This window comes from Aulostomus chinensis, chromosome 3 (assembly GCF_037954235.1).
Source record: "Aulostomus chinensis isolate RoL2024-O1b breed Wild chromosome 3, RoL_Achi_v1.0, whole genome shotgun sequence".
NCBI classification, from domain to species: domain Eukaryota; kingdom Metazoa; phylum Chordata; class Actinopteri; order Syngnathiformes; family Aulostomidae; genus Aulostomus; species Aulostomus chinensis.
The window spans coordinates 29,895,112-29,913,868 of NC_141322.1; the positions used below are offsets into that span (position 1 = coordinate 29,895,112).

At 42.6% G+C, this 18,757-nt stretch overlaps 1 protein-coding gene across 4 annotated transcripts in view; it reads left to right on the forward strand.

Moving 5' to 3' along the window:
- ptprt (protein tyrosine phosphatase receptor type T) overlaps positions 1-18,757 on the forward strand; it is a 361,408-nt gene that overhangs the window by 51,265 nt on the left and 291,386 nt on the right. For 3 of the 4 annotated variants that reach the window (XM_086200288.1, XM_086200289.1, XM_086200290.1), the window contains exon 5: positions 8,547-8,601. In XM_086200288.1, coding sequence (XP_086056414.1) covers positions 8,547-8,601 — 55 coding nt within the window. Of the gene's footprint in view, positions 1-8,546; positions 8,602-16,938; positions 17,414-18,757 lie in introns of those variants that run through there. The other variant, XM_086200292.1, reaches the window with a different exon arrangement.

Here is an 18,757-nt window from a genome sequence, read left to right on the forward strand (position 1 = left end):
AAAAAGAACCACCCAGCATTATATAAAGGTTTTACAGTGTAATTATTTACAACATTAATCTGCTGGGATCTAGTCCAATGGGCTTGCCAAAATATATATTGTTTTTATATTTCCTCAATAAAGGCAATAACAGCTGTGGTAAGAATTTATTGTCATCTTTCAATGGAATAATAAAAGCATCAAAAGTGGTATTGATAAAAACTTGTTATGCAGTATTGAGAATTGTATCCCTATTGATTAACATGTAAAATACCTCCACCCCTCATCAAGGGAGGGAAATGGCCAGTCCTCTGACATTTTTAAAACAAGGATGGCCATTAAGGCCGGTAATCTACCCTAAAGAAACTTTCCTTTCATGCTACTTTTGTTCACTGTTGCACTGTCTCAATGGGGCTTAGAAGTATTAGTCAGACTGTGAGGGGTCCCATTAGGGGAGCAGGAAGTCTAATGGGGTCCAGAGTTAAAGGGGAGACGAGGTTCGTTAGGCTGCTCTAATTGAAAGAGTCTAAATCAGCTCCTGTTGAGATGCCTCTGCTGCCTGTATCTGGGAAAACGGTTTTATTACTGGGCTTTGTGTTTGTTTGTTTGGACGTGTGTGTGTCTGTGTGTGTACAGAAAGCTTGAATATGTACCTGAACTTTTCCTGTTCAACATTTACCAGGAGCTAACAAGGGTTATTATGAAGCAAGGAGAGTCTTGGAGGTACATCCACATTTGGAAATCAACTTTTGTCTTTTTTTTAATCAGCCACTTTCTTGTTTTAACCAGTGAGGCAATGTGTACCTGGGTGTGAAAATATCATAAATCTACATCTATGCATGATTACTTTTGTAAATTTATTATTTTATTTCATAATTTTTTTTTAAACTGAGGAAAACAATGATGTTCTTTCTTTACAGACAGCAGTCCAAGTAAGTTCCACCTGGTGTCTGTAATCCCCCGGTCTCTCCTAGCTTGATGTCCCTCCATTGTGCCAACACTGCTGTTTATGACTTCTTATCAGGTTTCCATCCTAATGTATCCTAAATTTCAACCAAACTTTTCAAAATCCAGCTTAAGATAATGGGAATTTATGTATGTTTGCGTTCACTTCTCTTGTATGAATACTTGGCGTCTGTTCACCAAGATAATCTGTAGGTGGCGCACTAATTCTCTTGTCTACCATAGAAGAAGAGGGCGTAGTGAACTACAAACCTATAACACATAAGGAAAACAAAGCAGGATGGATTCCATACTGATTGACAGGCAATGGAAGGGGAAGAGGAAGAGGTCTAGTAACCATCGCGTTATTGACTGGTAACCGATGGTGACTCCCTCTGTGACCACTCAGTTACCACCGGTGCTTATTTTCAGTTCTCTGTGGATCACTAAATCGTATTTTGGAGTTCAGTGAGTTGAAGCTTTCGATGAATGAAAGAAAACCTGCTGCTCCTGGTTCAAAGAGATGAGCAAGGAAACACAAGCGCACCAAAAACTATAAACACAAGTTCTGTTATGTTAGTGTGTGTGTGTGTGTGTGTGTGTGTCTTGTCAGAGGACACTTGTGACGTCAGTAGTTTTATTAACCTGTTTGATCTGGTGTCGACTTAGACAGAATGACTCATCACCATTGTGTGTGTGTCTGTGTGTGTGTGCACGCGCCTGTTTGTGTCCACTTTCAGTCTGAAGGAAAAGTGAGAAGTGTGTGTGTGTATATACACCGTCAGTATCAGGACAGGACGTTTATGTCATTAAGTATGTCCTCAGTCAGGGAATTGACTTTGAGCTGTGTGTGTGTGTGTGTGTGTGTGTGTGTGTGTGTGTGTGTGTGTGTGTGTGTGTGTGTGTGTGTGTGTGTGTGTGTGTGTGTGTTCATGGGGTCAGGACAATGTGAGTTTGTCTAAACAAAATATTATAAAGATTGTCCTTTCTGTTCTTTCTGTCCATGAATTTGGCTGAAGTGAGTGAATTTGTGTTTGTTTGTGTCAGCAGATGTGGCCAAGGTTATGTATGTGTGCAATTGTTAGGTTTATTTATTTATTCATTGTACTTACTGTAAGTGTGTGTGTGTGTGTGTGTGTGTGTGTGTGTGTTGAGTAGTAGAATCATGTTCAGCCTCATTAAACCTGACACTCTTCAATTTAATCCCCTCCTCAAGACACGGGATATGTGTGTGTGTGTGTGTGTGTGTGTGTGTGTGTGTGTGTGTGTGTGTGTGTGTGTGTGTGCGTGTGCGTGTTAAAGCCACTTTCAGGGACACATTGGCTCAGTATAGATTTGTAGGTCATTGGTTGGTAGGATCAGTAACAAATCTGCAAGATCAGTTGTAAAATATCCTCTTGACTGATATCACCAAAGAGAAGAAAAAAAATGGGGGGGGGGGGGGCAAATGAATGCTGGACCCAAATAAGTAAATAGCTGTTGGGTGGTTAAGACTTAGTTTTAGGGCTGGGTTCAGAAGTAGGTCAGGCTTCTGGGTTGGATGTAGGAATTCAGTGGTGGTGACTGAGGCCGGGGGCCAGGGAATGCAGTAGGTCAACGGCGGGGCCACAGAAAGGTGGTGACACTGATGAGGCTTTATTCATGGCCAAAATGAGCGCATGCTAATGCAAAGTAACCTTTGAACGGAAGAACAATGACAGGACATCTTATAGTTTTCCTCTGTAAAAAAATATGTAACAGAAAATTTGGAGAGTTGACAAACGACCTTCATGCATTTGCAAAATGACACACTATCCTACTGCCTCATTAAAAAGTAAAGTAGTGTCCTCCACTGCCATAAAATATCTCTAGCTGCTCCTGGTGAAAGTGATTAATGGTCGTTTTTCAGTGCTGTGAGCGCCACAAATTAAATTCCATTCACCTCTCTGTCATTCCAAATAAAGCCTTTGAGACAAGAGGGTGAAATGGGTAAACTGACAGAGGGAAAAAAAACCCAGACCCTACCATTATACATACAGGTACACATATAGGGACCCAGAGAGGAATGTCAGAGCATGGACTGCAGATAGAGAGGGAGGCAGGAGTGATGGGGAGAGGATGAGAGCGGTGGGTGTAGAGCCTCTTAGCCACCACCATGAAAGCAGCTTTTCCATTTGTTTTTGGAGGCAGGCTCTGCTCTCTAAATAGCTAAACATCATCTGTGACATAGACACACCAAAGGCTAACATGCACCTAAATATCTAAAATTAGGGATCGAAATGAGCATTTGGGTTTGCCCTGAAGCCTATAGAAGCAACCAGAGTACAAGTACTTCTTACACTGATCCTGAACTCCTGCTGAACCTCATTTTCATCACCCCAACCCAAATTCTCTGGGATAAAGTATGAGCTGGTGACAGAAAACATTTCTGTAACATTCAGATGTGTTTGCTGTCTATTCTGCTACATTCAAGCATCAAACAGCGTCAGTTTGCTGTCGAATTAACACATATTTGTCTTATCACTGAATTAATAACAGATCATCTACATTTTTTTTTTCACGACTCATCTGTGTCGGAGCAGTAGTGCACAGACTCTCCTCTTCCCGGCCATGCACTCCCACTCCTCCTGAGAAGTACCAGTGTGATACTAGGCCAGATGGGACATACCTACACCCCCCCCCCCCACCCCTCCACTTAAGGTTATGCAAATGAGGCTGCTGAGTTAAGTTTAGCTTGAATACTGCAACACCAACCAATGCCATGCTATTGGTAACCTACTCAAAAACTTAGTTACACGCTAATGCTAGCCACCAATTAGACTTAGGATACTTTATGATTCCGAGGGAAATTCAAGCATCCAGCAGCAGCAGACGTGCATTTCAATACATACACAAGGCACTGATAGAAGAAAGTACAAAATACACTCTTTACATCTGAGATTATATATGCAGAATACTAAAAAAGAATAGAATAAACAGGCAAAATGCATGTGAACAGGAATATAGATAGAATATTCCATTATAAATCTGTGTAGTAATCAAAATAATTGGAAGTTTTGTTGATATACGTTGCAAACTATATGTGCATAGTGGTTGAGACTGTGTGAGTGAGAGTGCCACCCTGGAGAATCGGAGTACATCTGACATGAGAATACTTCAGATCTGTATCAAAGGGGCTGCGAACGATCTGCCCTTGAGCAACACACGCATGCACGCACGCAAGCATTTGGTGTGTAAAACTGCTCGTATCTCATGTTAATGTATTTTTTCTTGTACAGCCAAACACGTCAGATGAAGAGAGACCATTCCTACGAGGTACAAACAGAGCTCACTCAAAAATAATCACATGTGCTGGCTGGCTCTCTCCAATCAACTTAAAAAAATGATTTTTGGGTCAGTGGTGAATGTTAAGGTTTGAATAAATCTCAAAAAAATCAATTTCAACATCTGTGTGTGCGTGTATGTTAGTACAGAAAGGTTGAATATGTACCTGAACTGTGTGTGTGTGTGTGTGTGTGTGTGTGTGTGTGTGTGTGTGTGTGTGTGTTTTTGAGCTTGTCTCCACTTATATAAATATCCCCCGGTATTTCTTGCCCTATCTTTTTGTGCCACTTTACCTCCCAACCATTGTGTTGGTCCACCTTCTTATTTGTTTATTGTCATACGTGTGTGTCCATGTGTGTGTCCATGTCCTTTAACGTTCTAGTGGCCCACATCAGCCATGCAGGGGGGTGCGTTCATGGCGGCCCCCTATAAATCACAGCGACAAACGCTGGATTTGTGCGCGGTGAAAATGGCTGAGCTTCCCGGCTGAAATGTTTGTGCTTTCACCTCCAACTACACATCCGTCTGCAGGGCAACCTTCCAATACCCTTGAATGTAGACACACACAAACACACACTGATGCACACAGGACAGACACCCAGGAGCACCCTGGGAAAACGTCACATTAACGAGGCTTCCATTCACACATTAGTCACAGTGATATACGGCGTACAAGACGCGCTGTCTTAGCTAATAGTGATGTTTGTGAATAAAAATACTCTGCTGGGCATAAACAATGTACTTTGGGGTTCAGGACAACTTGTTTTATCAAATACACTCCACTGAGAAAATCAGTTTCAACTCTTTCACTGCCTGTAATATTTTTTTTCTTTTTAAGTCGCCAGTGTTTTTGAACATTTCCACTCATATTTTAAGCCCCCCAGAATGTTTTTTTTGTTTGTTGTTGCCATGAACTTATGGGAGGAGAGATCAGAGCCTCTATTTTCATTTAAGAAAAGAAAATCCTTCCCTTGAACTACATTCCTTCTATTTTTTAATGATACTTTAATGAAACAACTGTCATTTTTCAGACAAAAAGTGATTTCTAACCATAAAATTGATTTGACGTCCAGGTTTATTTGTTTTGTGGGTTTATTTCTCACTCTCACTCTCACATGGTTACTTTACGGTGGGGTTTGTACCGTTTGACAGTGAAAACACCGATTGTTGGAAAATCTCATCAGTGGCGTGGAAGCGTTGTCTCACAAATGGCAGCAAATCTCGAAAGAGTTAATGAACTCTAAAGAGTGATCTCCTCCTTTAGTGGACCGTCTCGGAGGTCATACGGTCCACCCTCCGTCTGAGTTACCTCTGCTTCACACATCCTGCTGCTTCGGTGATAATGTCCTTTTCACATCTGGCTCTCACTTCACCAGCTCCACGTCTGCATTCATTTAATACTACACAGGTGGTTTCACCTCATTCAACAGATCCAATTCTGTCTGCCAGCTTTGGCTTAGAGGATCTCATTCATTCTGCATCACACTGTTCAGCTCTATCCCTCTGTCTGTCTTACCCGTTCCTTCTTTCATTTCCTCTCTCTCTGCCTCTACAACTTGATTTATTCTTTTTTTACCTTTTTTTTTTTAAATTCTTCATTTAATGTAATTTGTGATCATCAAATGACTCTTTCCTCCTTTTCCTCTCTCTTAAGTTACTTTCTCTCTCCATTATCCATTACTGACGTCATTTCCTTGTTTTGTTAGTCTGATCCTTCCCTTTTCACCCCTGGCTCTTGTCTCTTCACCCACACGTTCGCCTTGTTGGCCCCCGCGCATCATGTTTTTGCATTGTCCATCTTATTCTTTCTTTCTTTCTTTTTCTTTTTTTCTTTCTTTTTTTCTTTCTTTCTTTCTTTCTTTCTTTCTTTCTTTATTCTTAACATGAAATCTCTGGAATTCCTCTAGAATGAACTGGAAACATTTCACTGGTTAAAGGTCAAGGTCATTGCCTCAGGCACATATCACGAAAGGCATCGGCTGAATTATTTACTAAATTCTTCATATATTTTTTCGTTATTCATGTATTTTCTTTATCATCTGCTGTCCTGTACTGCAATTATTTTTTCTTCATCTGCTTTATCTTGTCATTAACCTGTTTTTCTTTCTCTCATCCTCTGTTTCTTTCCAGTCTTGCAGTTTTCCCTCCTTCTTTCGCTCATTCTGTTTTCTCTCTTCCCCCTCATGTGTCCACCCATCTTCCCTTCCGTCTTCCCTCCCACCGTAATCTCCGACTGTGCTAGTTCATTACTCCGCGTGTTGCCGTGATGTGATTTCAATGCAAATGTTGAGCAGAACTCCAATGGATCAGGTCCTCCTTCGGAGAGCGAGAAGGAAAGAATCACATCCAAAGACAGAACAAGTGTGACTTCCATTTGTCTGATTTCTCAAATAGATGAGCATCAGCATGTCTGTCTCCTGCTGAGAGAGACTGTGAGAAGATGGAGGCCACCTCTCCTGTACAGCAAGCACAGCTGCAAATCACTGTCAATCATATACGATCCTGTGAAATTCACACTGGGACAAGTTACATCTTCTCACACATGCTTGCACACAAAGACCACCTGCATGGGAATCTAAGACTTCTTTGATAGGGAAAGTAATATCTGTCTGGTAAATGGAGATTCACGTTTCCGTGGCTGGAAGCAGGACTCCCTGTGGAACGACTTCACACCAGCCATACGTCACTATATATTCCTCTAATCTTGCTCTCTTCTTTCCTTCCTTCTTCTTGTTTGTTGCTCTGCGGGAATTATACATGGCTGCTGCAAGCTTCGTGTCAGATTTGTTCAATTTTGAGGTATTAATTATGTGTATCAATGAGCCATGTAGACAAAATGGAACATAGTTGGCAGGTAACATGGCGAGGAAGACAAGTGGACCCAAAAACTCCAGCAGCTGAAGCTGTGAGGAAACCAGTTGTGATGAATTTATGATAAGATAAACAAAAACTAAACACTGGAATACTAATGCTGACTGTAAAACAGGCAGGAGGGAGAAGAGACCTGACAGTGACAGAGACAGAAACTAAACTCAGCTGAGCAATGAACAATAAGATTCATGTGTTTTTTTCATACACATTTTCTTTTTATTTGATGAGAAAAATACGTCAGGGACAAAAATCACTTACACTTTTTTGTTTTAAAGGCTGACAAAACAGAACCACCCCACAAACAGATAAACAGGGATACAAGATCATGTTGATCAAGTAAACCCGTCTGCCTGTAGCAGAGCCCCAGGACTATTCCAGCACTTCTACAGTGGGTGATATGACCAAAACACTGCATCAGGACATTTCTCAAATTTTGGCAGATCACGGAGCCTCACCGCACCTCCTTCTACTAAACCGGATTTGTTTAACAGTGAGAAATTTTAAAAGAAAGATAAGTTGTTTTTTTTATCCGAGGTATTTAAAACCTCCTTGGTAGGAAAGAGCTCCTGTTATATTTTAGAATTTCAGAATGGATGATGGGTAAAAAGAAATAAAAAAAAAAGCTGAATAGAAGTTGTGCCTGCTACTGCCTTGATGCGGGTAACACTGAGGTTTTAGTAGATGCCCTTATCAAAATTGAATTGATTTGAACAGATAAAATGTTCTTAGTGTTTATGAAGTCTGAAAAATCACTTTGTTAAAGCAGAAGAACTCGTCGCTGTCTTATCAGAATAAGGAGACATAGAAAAATGGGATTTTTTTTTCCTTTCAGAGTAAGTATTATCCTATAATGTTATGTATGTCTCCAGGGAGAATGGGTGTTAAGTGCTTTGGCCTTGATTATGAATTAGCTGCTCCTCTGGCTCTGACTTCCACGGATAAATTAGATGTTAAATTTCTTCAATTAGAGATGTCTCTGCTCTTAATCCTTTTGTTTCTAATTGTATTTATACGTGTCTTTGTACAGTGTAGCTCTTCAGAAGTAATGGTTTACGTTTGATTATGAAAGGAGTCTATGATAAATTGTCTGAAGCTCAGTTGATCCCCGTAGAAACCTCTTTCTCTCTTTCTCTCTCTCTGTTTTTCTATCTATCCATCTATCTATCTATCATCCATCTATCTATCTATCTATCTATCTATCTATCTATCTATCTATCTATCTATCTATCTATCTATCTATCTATCTATCTCTCTCTCTCTCTCTCTCTCTCTCTCTCTCTCTCTCTCTCTCTCTCTCTCTCTCTCTCTCTCTCTCTCTCTCTGGAATCTTGTGTTTTTGGACAAGCCATGTTTGTTCAGTTATTTACTCTGCAGCTGCATATGCAGAAAAAGAAAACTAGTAATCTAATTGTAGAATTTGTTTTGTCTCTGTGTCCATATCCGTCTCACAGATGGACAGTTCAGCCCAGAACCCTGTAGGCGGACGTGGAGATCTGGTGAGTTCCTGTAAGCTTACTGGAAACTGTAACTGGTGTGTGGGTTGGGTCAAAAATTAGCATTCCATAAGTTATTGATGACGTTAAGTGAGTTATTTTTTAAGGTGCTGAGATGAGGTGTAGGGGCACTTGAGCACCCCAAAAAGGAACCCTAAATAAGAAACGAGCAAACTAAATAAGAAAACACAACCTTTAAAATGTCAAAATGCTATACAGGCCAAAGCTAGAGGTTTGTGGTTCATTAAATAATTGTGGTTTTCAGGTTTTAAAAAAGTGTGACTTCTCCCTGTGTGTAGGAACAGAACAATAGTACTTGAACTTATGAATTAAATCTGAATGGGAAATCAACATGCGATCACACCCTCAAAACTTCTCATTCAGTTTGTTCAAAGAAAAACCTCCAGAAGTCATCTTTTTAAACAAAGCGTATTTTCAAAACCTTTTTGTTTTGTTTTTTGCCTTAAGCTCACATCATCCTGATTTTCATGTCCAAACCCAGATTTTTGGATGGATTTTATGCGAGCTGATACACTGAATTTCTAGTTCCCGTTGACTCAGTCGACAACACAGATACAGAAATGATTTGCCGCAGCCACAGCCAGTCTTCCTCGAGTAAAGGGACACTGCACACATGACTCATGGTATCAAGAATCTGTTGACATCTGTCAAGACTTCATCTTCATGAACTCTTCCTGGGCTTCCATCCGTATCCTCTAACCACAGTGTCACAGAACTAGAATCTTGTATTTTGTGTTGAGAGCTAAATGGACATGATGTTGCTTTCCCTCCGTGGTTTTTGGCGAACTTCCTGATGACGAGCTCTGCTATCCTGAGAGAATTTATAAGCATAATGGCAAGTAGGTCAGCTGAGCCGGTGTGTCTATGCCCAGATTTGGTGTCGCTGCTTCTAAACCTGAACTGCACATTTCTGCGGAAAAAAGTGGACAAAGGAAGTTGCAGCCTATTTGCATTTGAAACAACAGTTGCTAAACCTCACACGGTGAAGAGTGGTGATAAAGGTGAGCAAGTGCGGTAGTGCTTTACCTTGTTGTTTGTCCAACTCAAGCATGTCAGACATTTTTTTTCATGACACCAGTGATTTGATTTAACAAGATAAACGGAGTAAATTGCTTTTTTAATTGAATACTGTCTGACTTTAAGCTATTCACGTGCGATTTAGGTGATTAAAACAACACTCACAGTGAGCCCCTCTGTGTGGTGTTTCTTAGTTCCAAAGCTCTGCCAAAAGTTTAGTGATTTGTTGTCATTGTTTGAAAGACTGCCTCATAAAATAAAGGCACAAGCTTTTGTTTCTGCTAAATGTAGAACTGAAATACATTGTAATGCAAAAGACAACAATTTCTCCTCCACATTGTAATGATGGTGGAGCTAAGGCTAAGGCTGTGCTTGCTCCACATGAACAGCAACTGAAACACGATGAGTAGGTTTGGCTGTCGAATAATTATTGCTCCTGGCATTTCCCTAACTTGTATATAACGATCGGCAATCTTTGAACAAATTCTCCCCACAGCACAAACTCTGTCATGGAAGCTACTTTATTTGTGAAATTTTGAAAGAAACCAGTGAACACAGAAACTGTGCAGCAGTTTTCATAACTTTTCTAGTTCTGCTTTGTGAAAACAGAAGAGAATTGACAATCCACCCGAACCAAATTGAGGCAGCCGCTCAGACAGTCACATGCTGACAAAACACAGCGTCCATCATTGACGCGCACAATTTATGGAGATTAACTTCCAATAAGGTATCTCAGATTACTGAAATAAATGGCGATGATTTGCTGAGGATAAACTGAATTTTGATATTAGAGAGCAAAATTGCATGTTGATTCAACAGTTGAAGGATGTCTGCATATGTCTTCTTAAATTACATAAGAGTCCCAGACTGTTCACCCCGAAAACAAAATGTATTCCTGTAAAAGTGAATAATGACATTTAGTGGCCATAGTAATTAATACTGTAGGGAAGTAGGAAATTGTGTTGTCTATAAGGGAATGAAAAAATCTGTACACAGAGGTGGAGGGAGTAGTGAATGGACAGTAAATAACCAAGTCAAATTCTTTTTTTCTTAGTGCCAAATTGCAATGAAAGTTGTCTTGAGACACTTGGCTGAAAGAGCAGGTGTTGCAAGCGGTGGCTGACAGTAGGGAGCTAAAGACCGTCTCTGACTCTTGGGAGTGCAGGAGACTGACGCTAGCACTCACGGCTGCAGAAAGCTGTTTCAGGGTAGCTGCTGTTTGATACGGTGTCATAGCTGCATTGGCAGGATATCTCGATACTATAAGGTTGCAGCTGCAGCAGGGGTCGGCTGTAGAGTTCATGCCACCAGTGGTCAGTGTTGACTTCCTGTTTTTCTCAAATACTGCTAATTTGAGCCTACTCTCTCTACCTTCGTATACGGTTCCTAACTCAAACCAAGTGTTTTCACGCATAAGCCTACTCCAACCCGTCAGTGCTGAATGTGTTGTATCAGAGGGTTGGAATGCAAGGCCTAGATAGCTGTTTGGGTTCTAGGACTTGTTACAGAATACTATTACTACTGATAATTGTCCTACAAATGGTTTATTCAGGAAAGAAAATGTTCATGAATTAATTGATGCACAGCCTCTGTCTTTTCTAAAATTATAAAAGCCATTCATTGGCCTTTATTTTATCTCTGATTAGTATATTTAAAAAGGAAATTGATTTGGTTATGCAAACTGAATGTGGAAATATTAATTTATTTGAAACATTATTGCATCTGCTCTAACAGCTGCAAGCTAGCTGCACCCCTGACACTTTACTGTTGAATAAAGTTTCATTTTTCTTTGTTTAATGATGAAACTTCTTCATCACTGCTGTTTGTACAGCTTCATTCCTTGTTACAGCAGCTCAGTCAAGCCAAATAAGGAGAGCAAATGAAAGCCAGTCCAGAGAGAAGCAAACAAGAACCAAAAGAAATATTCTTTCCATCCAAAAAATGTGGGACCTCTGTGAGTTATCCAAACGGAAGTATTTCAAATTGTTTTCTGTGGAGGGAATCTTGGATTAAAATTGATTGGTCACCAGCGTGATGGGAGTTCATGAGGGAACTCAAATTAAAAGGCTCCCTGGAAAAAATAAGGCGTTTATTCTTTTCATATGTGATTTTCTAGCTTGGCTATTTAATCTTCTCCACATGGATGCATAAATAAATGTCTTTCTATTGCCTGATGATGTAATTCATGTCGCAGACAGCTTCATTCATGCCATTCTTACAGTTAGTTGTGAGGTACTCAAGATAAACCACCACAAATGATTGAATTATGGCGTCCGCTGCTTCGTCTGTGTGGTAAAGGTGCGCTCAGCATTTTAATAATGAAACAGAGTGATACTCTCATACTTGTTGCTGGCAGCGAATAGAGGCAATATAATAATGTATGATCCAAGTCTTCGTCACTTACACTTAACCTTGAGCTATAAACTACCTACCTGGCACAGTTTCGGTTCTACGGTAGGTTGAAATTCCTCCTCCCCTCACGCTGCAGGTTGATGACATGGAGTGCAACATACCTTCCAGATAGCAGAGTCCTGGCCAGTGAGTGAGCTGGATGCCTGTGCATGGTCCAAATAATGTGTCAACACTGTAATTCATTTCTGATGGGGCTCTAAACTATAAAAGCAGCGAAGAGGTTTCTGGCACAGCCTCACCAAGTTCCATGGAGAATGGAAAGGTCAAAATGTCAAAAAGGCTCAAGCAACACTCGTAGTATACTGATATACTGGTCGAGGCAGATGGCCGCCCACTCTGAGCCTGGTTCTGCCTGAGGTTTCTTCCTGTTGAAGGGGAGTTTTTTTCTCGCTAACATCGCCGAATGCTTGTTCGTGTGGGAACGTGGGGTCTCTCATTTGAATTAAAGAGGAAGGTTCTAGACCTGCTGTTGATTGTTGATCAAAACCAGTGGTTTTATCTGAGTCTTTTCTGGACCTCGATTTTTATACTAGAAATACTGTGTCATGTTTGTATGTGTTCTTCACCTTTGACCACCAAAATCTTTTCAGTTCATCCTCGAGTCCCAGTGGATGAATTTGTCAAATTGGGAGAAATGACATTAAGGTGTTGCTGAGATGTTGACCAGAGGCTGTTCCTGTACTCATGAACACGTCTGTTGCTGATGTGGAGGCTTTCAAACTGGTGAAGTGGGTTCTTGTGAGACTCCCAGTCTTGCATGATTGGACTGACTACAGGCTACACTCACGTCGTGCATCACAGATGAACCCAGTGTATTTTGTCGCTTAGTCCATATTTTTCCATTCCTCCTCTTTTTATATCTGTCTCATCACACTGTGCGCATGCGTCATACTGATGATTGCACATTCGATGGATGTCTCACAGTGTGTCTTTCAGTAAACGTATGAGATTGCAAACATCTCACGTACTGCAGGAGGCTTTAGTCTGCGAATGCAGGAACTGAAAACCAAATACAGAAAACAAAATCTGTTCATATCCAGGTTCAACAACTGGACAGGACACAGCACACACACATTCACTTCTTCTTCTTCTACATCCCTTCCTAATAACATCATTATGTGTGTCACGCTGTGCTTGACATACTTTGCCCTCCTCTGATCTCCCTCTTACTAAGTTCAAATGGAGCAATGTACCTCACATACACACCCTTAGTCAGACATAAATATCCAAACCCACAAACAGACACCTCAGGTGGCCCGGTCTGCAGAATCGAAGCTATTCACAGTAGCGACCCCTGATGTGTGTCTGAGACATGGTGTGTGTGGATTAGTAAGACGCTGCATGTGTCAGCTTCCTCTGCATATCAACTGACTCTCCTTGTTTTTAACCTTAAAAACAGATTTTTTTTTGTTCCTCCTGCATTTCCATAATTAATTTGTCACAATGAGGTATAAATAATGAGTTAGCTCACAAAAAGGCTGCAGCCCTCATTATTTTATAGACTCAGAATAAACAGAGTCACAGTCTGGTGACCTTTAGGGTTCTTCCTAAACCTAAAATTGACAACTCTCCATGCAGTTGAGTGAAATTTCACAGCAGGAGAATAAACCTGGGAAGACTTGAGCAGTCTAGAGGGGAACGCTTCAACTCTGCATAATTGATTTCTAATAAATAAGTGATGATTTAGAGGTGAGGAGGATACGGATGCCTGTGTCCTGATCTTGGCTCGGACAAACACACCTTCATGTTAATGAGACATTGATTTCTACATCACTAAATAATGGAAAAATTCATTAGCTGTCAGCATAAAAATACATAATGGAGGGGGAAGAGAGAGTGAGCCAGAGAAAGTAGTAAGGGTGTAGAAGAGGAGCTGAGGCTTGTCTGGAAATAGAAGTACGAGGCAAACCAGAGTGAAAGAGATGGAATCAACATATTCTCCTGCAACACTCGTGTGACATCTAAGCTAGGCGTCGTCTAAACGTCCATCAACGGGAGCAATCGGTGCACCCGTGCGAACCTCTGCAGCGAGAACATCAAGTAGAATGTGTCACATCCCTGTTCTTCTCGGTGGAAAAGTGACAATGTGGTTAAAGTGGTAAAGAGTGTATTTTGCCTTTGAAATACCCGCAAAGAGGTGTTTTCCCCTCTTGCTAGCTGTATATTTTGCTCTAAGCTAACCCTGCCCCATGGCCAAGAGTGCACACAACAGCGAAACTGCCCAGTAATGTCAGTTTACAAACGCTCTAGTGCAACCACGTCTTCTTTTTTCCACCTGGATGCAAATTTATTAATACGTACTTTGATTTGAGCTGAAGTCAAACTATAGCACGTCAGGGTCAGCGCTACTGTGAACAAGTGGAGGCTCGTTGATTGCCCTGAACGCGCCACCGTGATCAACCGCTGAACCTGCGAGCTCATGGCACAAAGGTGTGAGTGCTTAAAGGGCAAAATGCACTTTTTGGGTGACGTATGGCTCTCAGCTCTTGTTGGGTTTCGGCACAGATGTGGGCTCCCGCCGGGACATGCCAGTCCTGCTTCTGCGCCCGATTGAGTCAGTGGTCTAATAAAATAAGAAATATTCTGAGTAGTGAAAAAGACAATCCACTTAAGATACGAGTGACAGGCAGAATTCATGTGTCACAGTTTTACTGCAGCGTGGAGTGGTGCATCTGATGGAAACGCTTAATGTTCAAAATTAGAACTAATTAAGTGAATCATTTCATGGCACGTCTACGGGGTGACTCTTGGCCTTGGTCGGTAGCACAATGTTCTGTCCTCTGAGTAACTACCGCTGATTTCTTTGCTTTCTTTTTTTTCTGTCGTAGTTGTTTGTGAAACTGCAGTAACTGGAGAAATGAGAATGTTGCTCTGCCAGCCAGGAATATTCTCATGTTGCTCATGGATAGAAAATATTCAAGGTTGAAACAGCAAAGTTAAAGTCTACTTGGCACGAAGACTTTAAGCTACGATATCTCAGATACGAGCTGGTGTACCCTGTTTTCTTCAACGGTAAATAGTTGTAAATGGTGACATGTTTTTCACCACTTAAGTCGTCCATCTTTGCCCTATTTTTTTTTTTTTTGACGAAAACTGACAGAGGAGGATGAAGGTTGAGCCATTAAAATGGGACGTGGCATGAGATAAAAACCATGAACAAAATAAGATGCAACAGATGAGATAAGGCATTTATACCACGTTATCTGTGGCCCCCTGATCTCACATCACCCCCGCCACGGTGCTAAGATACACTTGGTATTGATCAACACTTTGACCGACACCCTGCAGAGCAGCGTGCTGATCTGTGGGTCGCCATCCTGTTGAGCGGAGGACAAAAAATGTCAAGAACCCTCCCCAGTGGCTGGCTGGAATTTACTAAATTTAACACCCACTGTCACGCTCACCTGCTGAGGGAGCGGAGCAAATACCACAGCGCCAGCAGGGACCTTTGAAGGCCACTGGGCCGGGAAGATTTCACTGATAAGGAAACGTTTAGGCTCCAATATATTTTTTATATACATATATATGCATACAAACATGTACACTCACTCACGCACGCACGCACGCACGCACGCACGCACGCACACACACACACATACATACACATATATACATAACATATATATACATTACACAAACACGCGTATGTATATAAACACATGAATATATATATGTATGTATATACACACATATATATTTATATATACAATCTTAATAAAGACAAGTCACAGAAAGATGCTAAATGATGAACTCATCACAATTCTGAACATGAGGGCGACCAACCAGCTCCATCCACTGGTTACAAGTGTTTTCATGTTTTCTGTTTGTATTTGAACGCACCCCAGACATTCCCACTCCTGCACCCGCGTGAGAGGACCCCCCCCCCCCCCCATGTAAAGTCTCCTCCCTTAGCCCACGTTGCACACACACCCCCACAGAGTTAAATGAAAATTTGCATAATCTTGTTAACACGTAAATGCAGGTGAGACTTCAGGGGTGGAAATGAGAGAACCGACTGGAACTGTGTAACCTCACTGTGCTGCACATCCACGGCCGGGCAGGAACGAATGGAAATTTAAGGGGATTTCTTCCAAAAAAACAAAAAAAAATAAAAATAAAACCTTAACACTTGGATCCTCAGTCGGTTGTTCGTGTTATTACCTGCGAACCTCGAAATTCGATATTCACCTCACCGCAGATGAGTTTTGGCGATGAGGTAACATCATGGATGTGATGGAAAGGGAGAGAGAGAGAGAGAGAGAGAGATCCTAGCGGAGAGGGCCGGCGTTAGGACCCAGAAGGAAGCCGAGCTGAGCGTACCGCCAGGCTGGTGAGACTGAGGGCATGAAGGGAAATTGGGCTCCCGGCCCTTCAAATAAAAGCTTTTATGGTATTTTAGAGAGGTATAGAGAGGAGATATCCGCTCTGATCAAATCAAATGAAGTATTTCATATAATATTGCATACATAAAAATAAAGTTAAAACAAAATGCTGATCTGGGTAAACATCGGATTCATTTGCTTTTCTGTCCTAATCATCTGCGTCCTGCTCTCCTCCTCAGGTGACGTTTGAGGGCCAATGGCATCACTGAGGTTAGCAGGGTTCAGGTGGGACGCCATGATGATTCACGTCCCGCATCATCAGTCAGTTAATGTGAGGAGAATGTCGATGATGTCACATCATGTATGAGACTTCTTTTTCCCATAAAACTGCCAAAATACCAAATGAAGTCTTTCCTGCTGTAGTCCCTGGCCAGTGTCTTTCCAACCAAAGTCTTTATTGATTCTCTTTATTTTGAAATCTAGCACCGGAAGTCGTACCTTGCGTTAATCCACACGTCTTCACGCGGGTGTCTGGCACCCCGGTGTAGTGCGCACTGCTCTCGGTTGCTGCTCTCCAACTCAACGTCAGTCTGTCAGAGACGCTCTGAACCTCACACGCACACACACACATACATTCTTCCCTCTGTCTGACACACACGCATACACACACGTGCGCCCTGACGCGCGAACACGCACATATACACACGTGTGCGCGCGCGCTCTGCGGGACCTGGGAGGAGAGGGCTCTCCTGTTTATTTGTCCCCAACTTCTTCTCTCCGCTTCTTACTTGTGTCTCTTTCTCTTCGACCCATGCGAGGATTTTACCGAGCTCGTCTCGAAGTCCGGAGAACTCGTTCCAGGACCAGACGGGATGTAAGATAAACCGCGCTACTGAGCAAGAGAAGAAGAAGAAGAAGAGGAAGAAGAGGAAGACGAACCAGAACAGAAAAGAATCAAAATAACCATGGATGAACGGAGTTATTCTCTGGCTTTGCCCGCAGTTTTCGTCTACTTTGCGCTGTTGGGATTTACGGATGCGCAGTTCTTCCCAGGTAAGCGCGCTCTGCGTATCTGATTTTCTGGTCTCACGCTTCTTCTAGCTTTCTTTTTCTCAATCTTGCGTTTGTCATCACGCTTTGCTGCTGCTGCGAGTCTCAGTGCTGAACTTGGCGGAAGCTCGGGAACGTGAATGTTTGCGGGTTTCTTTGCCTCCTCGCAGCTGTGTGTTTATTTGTTTGTTTGTTTGTTTTTGCCGCTAGACGTGTAAACCAACTTAAAGCCGCAGTTTTTTTGTTTGTTTGCGCGTTTTCCAGCCGTGATGGAGGATTATTTTTGTCGCACTTAAGCGCCGCTCCCGGTGCTTTGTCATTCGACCTGAGAGCGCACCGGACCACCGTGGCTCCGCTGTGCGCGCTCAGGTTTCCGTAGTTGTGTGTGTGTGTGTGTGTGTGTGTGTGTGTGTGTGTGTCCGTCATTAGGATTCACGCGTCTCCACTTGTGAATGTGAAAACCCGTGGAAGACGCGGAGCGTCCTCTCTCTTTATCGTTCTTTCTTTGTCTTTCTTTCTTTCTTTCTTTCTTTCCTTCCCTCCCCTCTAACTTCCTCGCATCAGACGCGAACTCTTCTCCTCCTCTTCCTCCTCCTCAAAGATGCTGAAGGTACCAGACGCGGAGCTGAGAGCTCGCGCGCTCGTCTCCCTCTCCTACGGCACTTGTTACGCGCAGCCCGGCAGTGCTGGTTCTGGTTTCTGGTCCCCGCTTTCTGGTTTCCCGGTGACCACAGACAGAAGCCTGATTGAGGCGCAGCTGCCGCGTTGCAGTTTCAGCTTTTGGTCTCATCGTCTCGATCCTGCAAGGCAGGTGGAGGAACGCGAGGTAGTTTGGTGAAAGCTGCGGAGTCTGAATATAAACCAACTCTCGCTTGGTTTGTTTTGCTGTGAGCCCCGAGGTACAAATTAGACCTTAAGATAATCTTTCTAACATTTATTACGACAGAACAGTGCAGGGTTTCAAAATCTTGCAGAAAATTCCGCGGGGGGACAGGAGCGAGAGGCTGTCTGCGGGGTGACGGGATGAATTCCTCCCGTGTGCGAAGCCCGGGCGCTGTTCAGCTCCGCTGCAGCAGATCAGCCCTCTCACTTCGTCCGATTGCCTCTAGAACCAGACTGGAGGCGCCAGGACGGCGATGCTGTCAGTGGAGCGGCAGCCGTGCTCTGGCTGCCCCGCTCTCGCTCTCCGGCACCTTCTGCTTGGTATTCACGACTTGTAACGCTGCAAAAAGAGGCTACTTTGAAGGGAGGACTGGCTGCCGAGCCCTCCCTCCCTCCCTCTTTCTCTCCCTCCCTCCTTCTCTCCCTCTCTCTCCATCTGTCTCTGGCTCGCGTTGCGCTGCAGCC